We start from the raw sequence: 11500 nt of genomic DNA, 5'->3' as shown, positions 1-11500 counted from the left end.
TAAGATATTTTTTTATTAGGCTTAATTGCAATTTTAGTCCCCTTATTATTTATTTTTTTGAGTTTTGGTCTCTCTATTTTAAAATCCGGAATTTTAATCCCTATACTTTAGTTTTTTGAGGATTTTGGTCCCCTGCAAATTCGAAAGCAATTTTAAATGAAATGACGCTCAAATTGATGATGTGTCAGTGTCAGTTCAGCATTGAAATGTTAAAAAAACTAATTTTAATTAAGATTTATGTTGAACATGTCATCAATGTGAATTCCATTTTCATTGAAAATTGCCTTCGGATTTGTAAGAGGACCAAAATCCTCAAAAAACTAAAATAAAGGGATTAAAATTCCGAATTTTAAAATAGGGGCCAAAACCCAAAAAAACAGATAATAGAGGGACCAAAATTGCAATTAAATCTTTTTATTAATAATATTAAGAAATTAAATTTTTAAAATTAATAATAATAATAAATAATAGAGTATATAATAATAGTAATAATAATAATAATAATAATAATAATAATAATAATAATAATAATAATAATAATAATAATAATAATAATAAGCTTTAATGGAGATGCATCGACGGTGTAAAAATATATCATTTTGTCATATCATATAAATTATTTAAAATTTCAGTCTGATTTGATATAATACATGGTCATCATTAGTTAACATTGTAAAACTATTTGGGATTCAGATCCTCTTCATTCTGCGACTCCTCGAGCGTCATTTTTTTATGATTGGATTTAATTTTAGGGTTTAATTTTATTAGAGTTTGATCTAACTCGTCTTTACAAAACCGGTTGGTAAGGTAAGAAGTGTCACTTTATAAAAATTTGTTCAATGCTCTATCTCCAACCAATGTGAGATTTTAGGATCTTTCTAATACGCCCCCTCACGTCCAACATTCTTTTTGGGTGATCGGTAGGCTCTGATACCACTGTTGGATCATCATGGGGTGCATCCACATTGAGTCAAGAGCAACACACAAGTGAAAGAGACATCACATATTCACCCAATATGGATGCTCCTCTTAATGACCCAACGTGGTATCATAGTCGATGGTTCAATTAAGGGACCGACTCCTAGTATCAAAATCCTTCCTGACAATGTGGTGGTTAGGCGGCGTGTCCCGTGTAGTACCCGCAACGGCGGTACAAGTGTATGCGGATGAGAGAGCTTTCGCTGGAAGGGGAGCATAGTGGATGGACTCACACTTGAGGGGGAGATTGTTGTGTGCAAGTGTCAGTTGTTAGTCCCACATTGTTTGAAAATGTGGAGGTTGAGAACTTTACAAGTGAGATGACTTATACGTTTATCACCTTAAGATTTTTGGTGAATATATGGTGTCTCTTTCGCTTGTGTGTTGTTCTTGACCCAATATAGATGCTCTCCATGATATAACCTAACAAAATTCTCATTTTTTATATCATATTATTTTATTTCTTTCTTTCTTCACCATTAGATTAGAATAGAATGAGACAATAAATTAGGGTGGACCAATCTCAAATTTATAATGGTTTCATAAATTAGGGTGGATCAATCTCAAATTTATAATGGTTTCAGTAGAACTATACATAGAAAGAAATATGAAAATTTTATGTTTTGATTAGAGTCTGATTTATGTTTTCAATGGAACTGTGCATAGAAAAAATCTAAAAAATTTATGTTTTTTTTTTATAAACCGGGGTATCCTCTGCGCGCAACTACAGAGACTTATCCCTCGAGCCGGGTAGGACCATATAGGCGGTAAAGCTCTCCCTCAAGAGATTTAACACTGTTGCGTACCCAAGGCATATTTATGTTTTGATTTGAGTCAGTTTTGATATTCATACTGTGACCAATTAATGCAGGGATAGTCTTATAGAAAAGTTACTAGGACAAAATTTGTACATGATTCCATTTGTATTTTTCCTTTAGTTTGATTGGGAAAGTAAATATTTAGAGACAAAACATGACAACTTAATCCATGTTACATAAAACCAAAGTAAATATTTTGGAACAAAATAGGACAACTTAGTTCCAAAATGATCAAATGGTGGCAATGTAAGTAGAGGGCAAGAGGAAGTTTTTCAAAAACTAATTTTCTTATATTATTTAGGTTATACAAAAAATATTTTACTTCAAAATACTATAATGTTTTGCACCAATGATGGTGTCACCTTACAAACCAAGTAGTTAAATGATAACAACCAAAACTATCCCAAAAGGCATGTATACATAATTCACATGATTTCATACTTCAATACTTTTCTTCCTCTCTACTTTTACTATTTTGACACCAAAAGTATACACCATATACTTACACCATCCAATATATAGCATGGGCATGTGTGTATTTGTATTAGAAAAAAGGAAAAAAAATATTAAACATAATATACTAAACTAAACCGTATAAATATGCAGTGTGGGTCTAATTGAAAGTGTAAGAATATAATTTTTATATGTTTTGTCTATGGCACAACTCATCAAAGAACTTTGGAATTAGTTACTTTATTATAACAGAAATGATAAACTTACACCATTTTTTACATTAACACCGTATTTATATACATAGTATGCATAAGTTTTATTTTTTTAATAATTTTTTTTGTCTTGATTTTTGTGCGAAAACATTTTCCTTTGTTAAGCTTTACGGTGTAAAATATAGTGTAAAAAAACCCAGGGTATAAATAGCAGATCTCTTATTATAAAACTCTTTATTACTTACCTAATCGAGAGAAAAAATAAATTGAATATTCTTTAAATTCATTTGAGAAATAATGAATAAATTAGAAAGTATTAGATATAGAAAGGAAATATCCTAACAATCTAGTATTTTAAATTCATTTGAGAAATAATGAATAGATTAAAAAGTATTAGATATACTTATAGAAAGGAACTATCCTAACAATCTATTAGATACATCAAGAAATAGTTATAACAAACTAACTAGATTATTATGCAAATTATCCAATTTCATGATGTACATGTTCAATCTTTTGGGCCAGATTCTAAAACGAGTAGGAGTCAATACAGATATAATGGAGCTCGCTCCGATTAATGACTCACTCATAAGATCGGATTGAATGACATTTAAGCTACAAGTGTGGGAGTACTTCAATTTAAAAACATGTTATGTATAGTAGAATTTTTCTTTAATTTTCATGTGTACAAGAATGATTTAATGCATATTTACCGATTTATAATCTTCCTCCGGATTTGCTTAACCTCAATTGCTCACAGATCAACCTCAGAAGCCATATTCAACACAAACAACACCTTATATGTATTAATTAGATCAAACTCAGTGTTTTAAACATCACAGGTACAGCAGATATTGCCTTATTCTTGGATACAGCTCAAAGATATTCTTTAATCTTTACAATAGGAGCAGCTGCAACATATATTAAAACCTTTTTGTAAAGAATCAATTGATCAGATAAACTTTGCCTATATTTAACTCCCACCATTACCACATTGGTAGTATCTTTCTAAATAATCAAATATGTTGCTAACTTAGAAACCCAAATGTAATTCCTTCTATCAATTGAAGGCAAAACTCAAAGAGTGTAAGTAATAAGATCGAAGCAAAAAAATGGCTGGAGTTTGGACTCAAGAATAACTTGGTTTTAGGCTTTAATCCTGGAAGGCTCTCCCACAACGATCTCCATTCTTGTGTACCACTCACCAATACGTGTGTGCTCCACCATATCCTTACCAGACCTCAAATAGCGTATGGGCCTTAGAACCCCAAAGACAGCCAAATCGGCAAAGTTAGGCTTAGACCCTCCTGAAAAGACAGCAAAGTTAGTATATCATTTCCAGAGAGCACAGAGTGATATTCATTACAATCACTAAGATAATTGAAGTAAACTTAAGCAACCATCTGAAACTTTTCTCCAGGTGATACTGATCACACTATCTGTAAGGTATTTCTTACTTTTAAATTTTAATGGTTAGGTGCATGTTCTTAATTATGAATATTATTTTAAGGTACTATTATAAGTTCTCATCTAGACAAAACCAAACAAATTAGGTAATACAAATGGAAACGTCATGATTAATATTTTGACCTATAAAGGATACATGAGTCCATAATTTATGCTCCTATTTTGCTTGGAAAAATTAGAGTGAGCAAAATCGGCCGGGTCGAAAAGCCTGCAAAAGCATAGGACTTGGACAAGAAAATGAGGGCTTGTCTATTACCAGTGTTCTTTAACCCAGCCCGTTGAAGCCTAAACCGGGCTAGCCCGACAGATTGTGGGTAGCACACTTAAAATAAAGAGACAAAATTCTAAAAAACACTTGGACTGTCCACTTTTTTAATCCCAATATTAAATAACTCATAATTGTAAGTCTCCAACCCTCTTTGTCTATGCTCCTGTGCCCATCCTTGTGTGTGTGTGTGTTTTACCTCTGTGAATGTCACTAAACTCTAAACCTGTGGATTATCTGAAATCCCTAAATTGTGATTATTTGTTTTGGAGAGTAAGAACATTCAGCATTATTGATGCTCCAGGTGTTAGGGAACTCGTGTATGCTTTATTGCTAACTTAACATATGCAGTGCGCCTAGCACAAATCAATTATGCAGTACCATTATAGTCTGTTGTCTTGATATGTGTTACAAAAATCAATAACATCTCATAAAATAGTTTCATTCCAAAATATCATCATTTAAAAATTAAAAAAAAAATAGTGAGACAGCTCATGCTAAAATAGCTCAACTGGATAGAACAGGTTGAACTAAAGGTTAAAGGAGTTGGAGGTTCAAGGTTCAAGCCGCAAATGTGTAAATATAGTAATAACAATTTGTCATTAAAAGCCAAATTTTAGCTCGTTATGGAAATAGTTTCATGGCAAAATATTATTATTAACGTAAAGAAAACAAATGTTAAATATAAGTCAGGCTGGCCCGAAAAACTGAATCTCATAAAGGGCTAGGCTTAGGAAACCAAATTATTGCTCGTTTATCTTCCGGGCTTTTTTGGTTTGGCTCACAAAAGGCCCAAACCCATCACAGGTCGGGTAGCCCATTGTTGCCAGCTCTAGAAAAAACCAAATCAAAGTTAAATAAAAATATCAAATATTTCAGGCTTCAGAGTTAGAAGACTGGGCGAGCACATGGATGCATGCTCTTGCATATATTTATAAATTATAATAGCTTTGTGGTGTACATACCAAGGAACTCGCGGCCATTCAGAGCATCTACCCATGTTTCTGCTGACTCATAAAGAGCAGCACGCTCATCAGTAATGTTATATTTCTTCTTTAGCTTCTTCGACACAAAATACATAGCTGCAGCACCAGCGTACTTCACCGAAATTTTTTCCATGAAGCTAAAATTGCCTAGGTTGCAATGAAAGCGTAATACATCATCAATTTATCACACATTATCCATGTTTGAAGAAATATAGCATAGCCAAAGAAAGAAGTTCAAATACCAAAAAAAATCAAATTAAGTAAATTCAGCATTTGCATGCATGGGCTGAAAGCAGAAAAGACAATATGCAATAACATGTGCGCATATATCACTGAATATAAGGAAATAAATGAAACAGAAAAAAAAAACTTAGGCAGTGGTAATTTTACCCGTGAAATTGAACTAATATAGATCATGCAATGACAAAACAGATAGGAAACTGTTAAGCTTCCATAAGGTTTGATAATATGCCCAAAAGTTACCGAAGAGTCGAGAATGTTACAATATCAGGAGAAATAGTATAAATTCATGACTCTTGTAAATGCCTGAAAATGGGTTATTGTACTCCAGAAAGAAAGAAAGTTGTCCATTTTATCTACCAACTAAGGATATAGTTCCAAGGCAGCGTATGCTTATTGAGATATCAGAGACAACTTTGTATAACAGAAAACATAGCGTAAAGAAACATGACAAACTAATGCTCAGCAAAACAAAAACCATAATAATATTTATAAGCAACTATAGCAAACACCAATGCAACTTACCATTGCTCGTGATATAGTCAAAGGATTCTAGAGCTTCAGAGGTATTTCTATATATATTAGGCGATAGAACGTGGACCAAATGATTATCAACCCACCTACACCAAAAGAGTTAAATTAATTAGTGTGGTGTATAAACATGTTGAGCTACAATAGAACTCAATCATTTCCCCGAGGTTGTTTCTGTCCGAGTTTCCTGTAACTAGTTTAAACTTTAGTTACAGCAACTCAAATTGCTTGTATTGATATGTCTTGCAATCCAAGCCAAGCTAATTGATTGAAAATTCAATTCTAAACTATAAACATCGGTGCTAAATTTAGCATCTAAGTAAAAATTACCGATCTGAAATTAAACTTCCTTATCATTTAAAGAAAGCTGAGAATCAACAAGATCAGGCAGAAAAATAGCAGTAACTTATTTTATACTGTTTTGACACAAAATGCACGGTGATAAATATGCTTTTTAGCACACCAGTACACCGTATTTCTATGCATATTCTACATTTAAAAAGATAAGTGAACTATTGCATAATCATCATTGAATACCAAATAATGTTTTTCAATCCTAAAGCATACAATTCAAGGAAAGAGAGACAAAAGGCTAAGGTCGGAAGAAAGAAAGCTTTCTCTGCACAGCACACAACATCTCCACAGTAGATGGTTCCAATCAAAGTGTGAAAACAGCTTATATTATAACGGTCTCTGCACATCACTCTTTTATGTTTATTAAAAACATGTTTCATCGAAAAATAAAACAGGACCAAGAGATAGAACCATACCGCCGCCATTTTGTCTCTTCATCATCCTCAGAGGTTGAATCTGCCTTTTTCTTAGATAGAATCTTCTCTCCAAGCTTGTCAATTATAGCTGCCAAAGAAACCAACCAATATTAGTGAAAAGTTACAGTAGGTCTCACTTAGTGGCTATAAGTCCATTCACTATTTAGAAAACTTCACAATCAATTTTCAAGGGAAAATGTGGAAAACCTGACGAATCATTTAGCTGCTCGCCATCTACCATTATAATTGGCACCTTCTGATACTCGGACCACTTGATTTCTTTCTTGCTAAGAGGGTTGACCTCCACAACCTTGTATGGTATATCATAGTAGTCCAAAAATGCTGGTAAAGTAAACAATTTTTTCAGCAACAGAAGATAGAAAATGCAATGAAAGCCCAATGAAAAAACTACACGAATATATAAGCAAAATATGTATAGCTGAACATCTGCCAACATGCCATGATGACACATTCACCATCAAACATAATAAGGTTAAACAATGGAGAAAAATATGAACTCATATTGAAGTATAATTTAACTACCAATGTATCCTACCAACCTTCCAATGGAACTAAGAACATGTAATCTTTCTCTGGCAAGTATTACATATAAACAGCAGATATAATATAACCATTGTTCTGTATCTGGAATTGGAATTGGGCCATCTGCTACTACAATGACCAGCCTAATTCCCAGGTTTCCAACATAAGCTTGGCTAATCAGGGCACTTGTAGACTAACCAAATGATGGTTCAAAACTACTATATATGGTCCTATTTATAAGAAAAAAAATTATTTTTAAATTCATTTAATAGACAATGTATTTGGTCTATATATTGTCCAGATACATTAGTTATTCAATGTATCTTACAAATAATACATGCCAATTCAGTCAGTTCTCACTGCTTGGTTATATAAAAACTTCAATCCTAACATCATCATTCATGATTCATCTCCATTATAATCCACTCCCTCCCAGCTACCACCTAACAACTTCAATCCTTTGATCATTCACCATTGTGAGATTCTCTCATTCTAGCACATCTATTAAGTTCATACTGAACACTCATTTTCACGTTTAGCTTATTATTCTCCGCCAAGCTAATGATATATCTTCGCAATTGAGCAAGACTAAATAAATATCAAATCAATTCAATAAATCTGAATAAAAAACATACTAAGATTAAATAATCGATCGCAATTTCGAGAAAATGAAAATAACTAATCATCGCACGAATCTAAACGCAAGGAAGAGAAATCAACCAGTATTTTCACCTTTCACTTTGTTGCAGAAAGGACAAGCCTCATACTGATAAAGAACGACGTCGCTAGGAATAGCATCTGACGGAGGACGTTCCTTAGCAAGCACTTCCTGAGAGGCAGAGTTAGCCGCGATAAGACCGCCGACACCGAGAGTCGTTCCGGCGACGGCGGCGAGGACGGAAGAGAACCAACGCCGGCTTGACGGAGATGAACCGGCGGTGGTGCCGTAGAGAGTGGCCTGGAGAAAACGGTTAGGGACGGCGATGGAGGTGGCGGAGCCGTGGCGAGCGGCGGCGAGGTTTCTGTGAAGTAAAACAGAGTAAGCTCTTCTCATAGTGGTTGTGTGAGATTCAGAGCCACACAGATCTGAGTTTTTATTTTATTTAGTTTCTCGCTTTGTGATCGATAAAACTTTGGAAGGGTTTATTGTGTCGTTTTGAGGGTTTTAGGTGCCTTTTTAGACACGCAGAATAGAGATGGTTCAATCACGTGTACAAATGGAAAATATTGCACTTTTATAAAATCCAACTTTTTATTTTATTCTAGAGTATCATTAATCATAGTTGCCATAAATTTGGCATAATATCCGATTTTTATCCTAAAAATGGGAATTATGATCTCAATTGTAAGAGTTTGAATTGTTTTATTGATTTGTCTCCCGATAAACTCCCTACGGAAGTTTGTAAAATGAGAAGTAAACATATTCAAAAGAAACTAGAATTGTTTTATTGTTTTATTGACTTTGAAATATTTATGTTCGGTTAGAAACTAGAATGTTCGATTAAAACGGTGAGATGAAATTTTGAATCGGTTGAACAAGTTTCTAATGCGGCGGAGATGGATTGGCCTGTAAGATTAGCATTTCAACGCTCAAGTCAGTGAGAGAATCAGGAATAGCGTGAGAGTTAGAGTGTATTTGAATACCTAAAATAGCGCATAACCTTTATATACTACGAGCGATTGAAACTACTCACTTGTGGTGCAACGCGTTGTGCGGATAGTCGTTTGATTGAATTGGACGGTGATTAATGCACTAAAGTGTGGTATTGTCTGCTCCGTGCTAAGCAAATGTCTAATATGTTTCTCTATTCTTCTACTAGAGGATCACTCACAAACCTTTTGCTATAGACCTTGTGAATAGCCCAAAATAATTGCTCTTGAGCCTTTAGTCTTATTCAATTTGTGAGGGATTTGTCTAGTACATATTTAGAATGAGTGTTTGACAAAAGTAGGTGAAGAGTATCAATGAAATGTTTATCATTATCAGGAACATATGCATTAAATGTATGTCCCTTGACGAATGATGTTTCATTGGGAGATCTAGACACGTGTCTTTAAGTCTAATGGTAATGATGTCTTTTCTATCCTATGATACCCAAGTACTGTGAATAATTCTCGATGAGATATTGACCATGCCATCACAGTTGCGGGTCCCTCAAAAGATTAGGGGGTGATTATACTTGAAGAAAACAAGAGAATTTGCAGAAAATATGACAGATATGTTGTCCCTTTTCATGAATGTTTATTCTCTTCAATAGGATTTCGCATTCCCTTCAATGATATTGAGATCTACGGTTTAAATCATTCATTAATTGCCATTTCACAACTATATTCAGTTACTTGGGCCTACGTCAAGGTTTTCTGATATTGAAGTGAATACAAGAAGGGTGTGCCAACCATGTCGCTTTTCTTACATTTCTTTAAAGCCTAGTGTAGCTCTGTTGACTCGACATAGGCTAGGGTCTGGTATCTCTCAAGAAATGTACCAAGATGTTTAAGGTCTACTCATAGAATGTGCAACACTTAAAAGATTGGTACTTCTTGGTTACTCCCCTTAACGAGATGGCTCATGGCAACATATGTACCATAGAGCATGGGCCACTCTACCCATGTCCGGACAGGTTTTCCAAGTTCTAGCATCAAAGTCATTTCTTAGCATATTACAAATCATATGTTTACAAAATGGACTATCTGTCTAAAAGGGAGATTTACTTAAGAAGGAAATTTGCATTCTTCTTTGAAGGTTTAGGCTACGTCGACATCATAGTCCCTTTTGATGCAAGGGCGAAGAAGCAATGGAAATGATACATAGAGACACAAATGTTGGTGGATAATGGCTCAAAGAAGGCCATGATGTTCATTTTTGGTAAGTGACATAGAGAATCCCATCTGTCTTGAACAATCTTCTAGTATTTTTCTTTCAAACAAGTCTATTACTTGCTTCCAAAAAAAGATATGTTATAAAATAATGCAGAAGATGAAAATGACTCGTAGGGTCATACCTCTTTTGGTGGATGCAACCAATGTTCCAACTACTAGTGAGATGCGAACCACATGGTAATTGTTGGACCGATTATCCTTTGCTCACCTTCCCTAATGCAATTAGTAGTATGTCCTCTAAGGTCGTGCTCGATGTTTCATTATATGTCTCTAAGGGTTGTGCCTGACCAAGGGGCAATACTTATTCCTTGATCTCAATTGAGAATGTTGTTTGAGGTTGACATAATGAAGACTCGCCTCTACCTCTATAGTGGCTAGCTATCGAAAGGGGGTGAGTTTGTAATTGTAAACTTGTGGTTCATTGTCTTTATTTGAGCATTGACATTATGGGACTTTGATTGCTTTAGTCATACGCTGGTGGCGTTTGTGACAACACCCCTGAATCAAATGTGATGGGGATTTGATTGCTTTGGTGTTAGGCCAGTGGCGTTTCTAGTAGCACCTCTGACTCATTGATACCTTTTATAGTCACAAGAAAAAAAGAGTTTAGTGAAGATTTATTTATTCTTTGATGGATGAAAATTATGCATCACAATCGCATGTGCATTATACATATACAGTCAAGTAAATTTAACCAAACGACACAACCACTGCTTATTAACCACTAGGGAATTAGTAGGACCCTCATAGTTGACTCCAACTTCATTCATAATTTTTCCCTGGATTTGTTCGGTTAGAGTAATTTGCCTTACCTATTTGGACATTAATTTCCATGTCCATTAATCGTGCAATGAAGGATGCTACGTTGATATTTATAGATTTCTCTTTGTTTGTATTTTGGTCTTGTTACAAAGCGTTGTATATCTTTTTTCTACATATAAGTCGACATATATTGTCACCGACTCATCGTGGATGTTGTGATACTCTGGCTTGAGATTGATTGGGGAGGCCATTAATTATAAAGTTGGTGAAAAAGGCATGCCCAAGATAGAGTTGTAGACGCTTTTGCTGGAACCACCAGAAATTGCAAGTCGGTCATTCTGGTGTCTTTTTCTTTGCTCAGGGCGGCCATTGGTTCAACATTCCCCTAAAGGTAGGTTATCATTCAATTGAAAGCTTGCTGGTCTAATCCTTCATATGATCACAACATCTTATTACATGATATTTTTTAATTGCACAACGAGGGAGGTTATGTTGATCTATATCGCCTTCCATTTGTTTTTCTTTTGGTCTTGTTGTAAAGCCTTGTCTATCCTTTTTCCTTGGATAATTTGACGTATATTGTCATCTGATCATC

At 34.5% G+C, this 11500-nt stretch overlaps 1 protein-coding gene across 1 annotated transcript; it reads right to left on the bottom strand.

The window, feature by feature from the left end:
* Positions 1–3240: 3240 nt before the first annotated feature.
* Positions 3241–8467, bottom strand: LOC131594424 (uncharacterized). The gene is made up of 6 exons (XM_058866546.1): positions 7996–8467; positions 6928–7062; positions 6721–6808; positions 5945–6039; positions 5159–5326; positions 3241–3768 (listed from the first exon to the last, which is right to left on the bottom strand). Exons 1-6 carry the CDS (start codon positions 8315–8317, stop codon positions 3608–3610), a joined length of 969 nt encoding a protein of 322 aa, XP_058722529.1. The 5' UTR covers positions 8318–8467; the 3' UTR covers positions 3241–3607.
* Positions 8468–11500: the final 3033 nt, after the last annotated feature.

The sequence above is a fragment of the Vicia villosa genome, linkage group LG4, assembly GCF_029867415.1.
Source record: "Vicia villosa cultivar HV-30 ecotype Madison, WI linkage group LG4, Vvil1.0, whole genome shotgun sequence".
NCBI lineage: Eukaryota > Viridiplantae > Streptophyta > Magnoliopsida > Fabales > Fabaceae > Vicia > Vicia villosa.
This window is presented reverse-complemented; position numbering and strand designations above follow the sequence as displayed.

Excerpts from the sequence above, each read along its gene's own strand:
- LOC131594424 (XM_058866546.1), bottom strand. The coding sequence starts at position 8,317 with ATGAGAAGAGCTTACTCTGTTTTACTTCACAGAAACCTCGCCGCCGCT. Across the intron at positions 6,809-6,927 it reads GCAGCTAAATGATTCGTCAG|CTATAATTGACAAGCTTGGA; the intron begins GTTTTCCACATT and ends TTTCTTTGGCAG. Across the intron at positions 5,327-5,944 it reads TGACTATATCACGAGCAATG|GCAATTTTAGCTTCATGGAA; the intron begins GTAAGTTGCATT and ends ATTGCAACCTAG.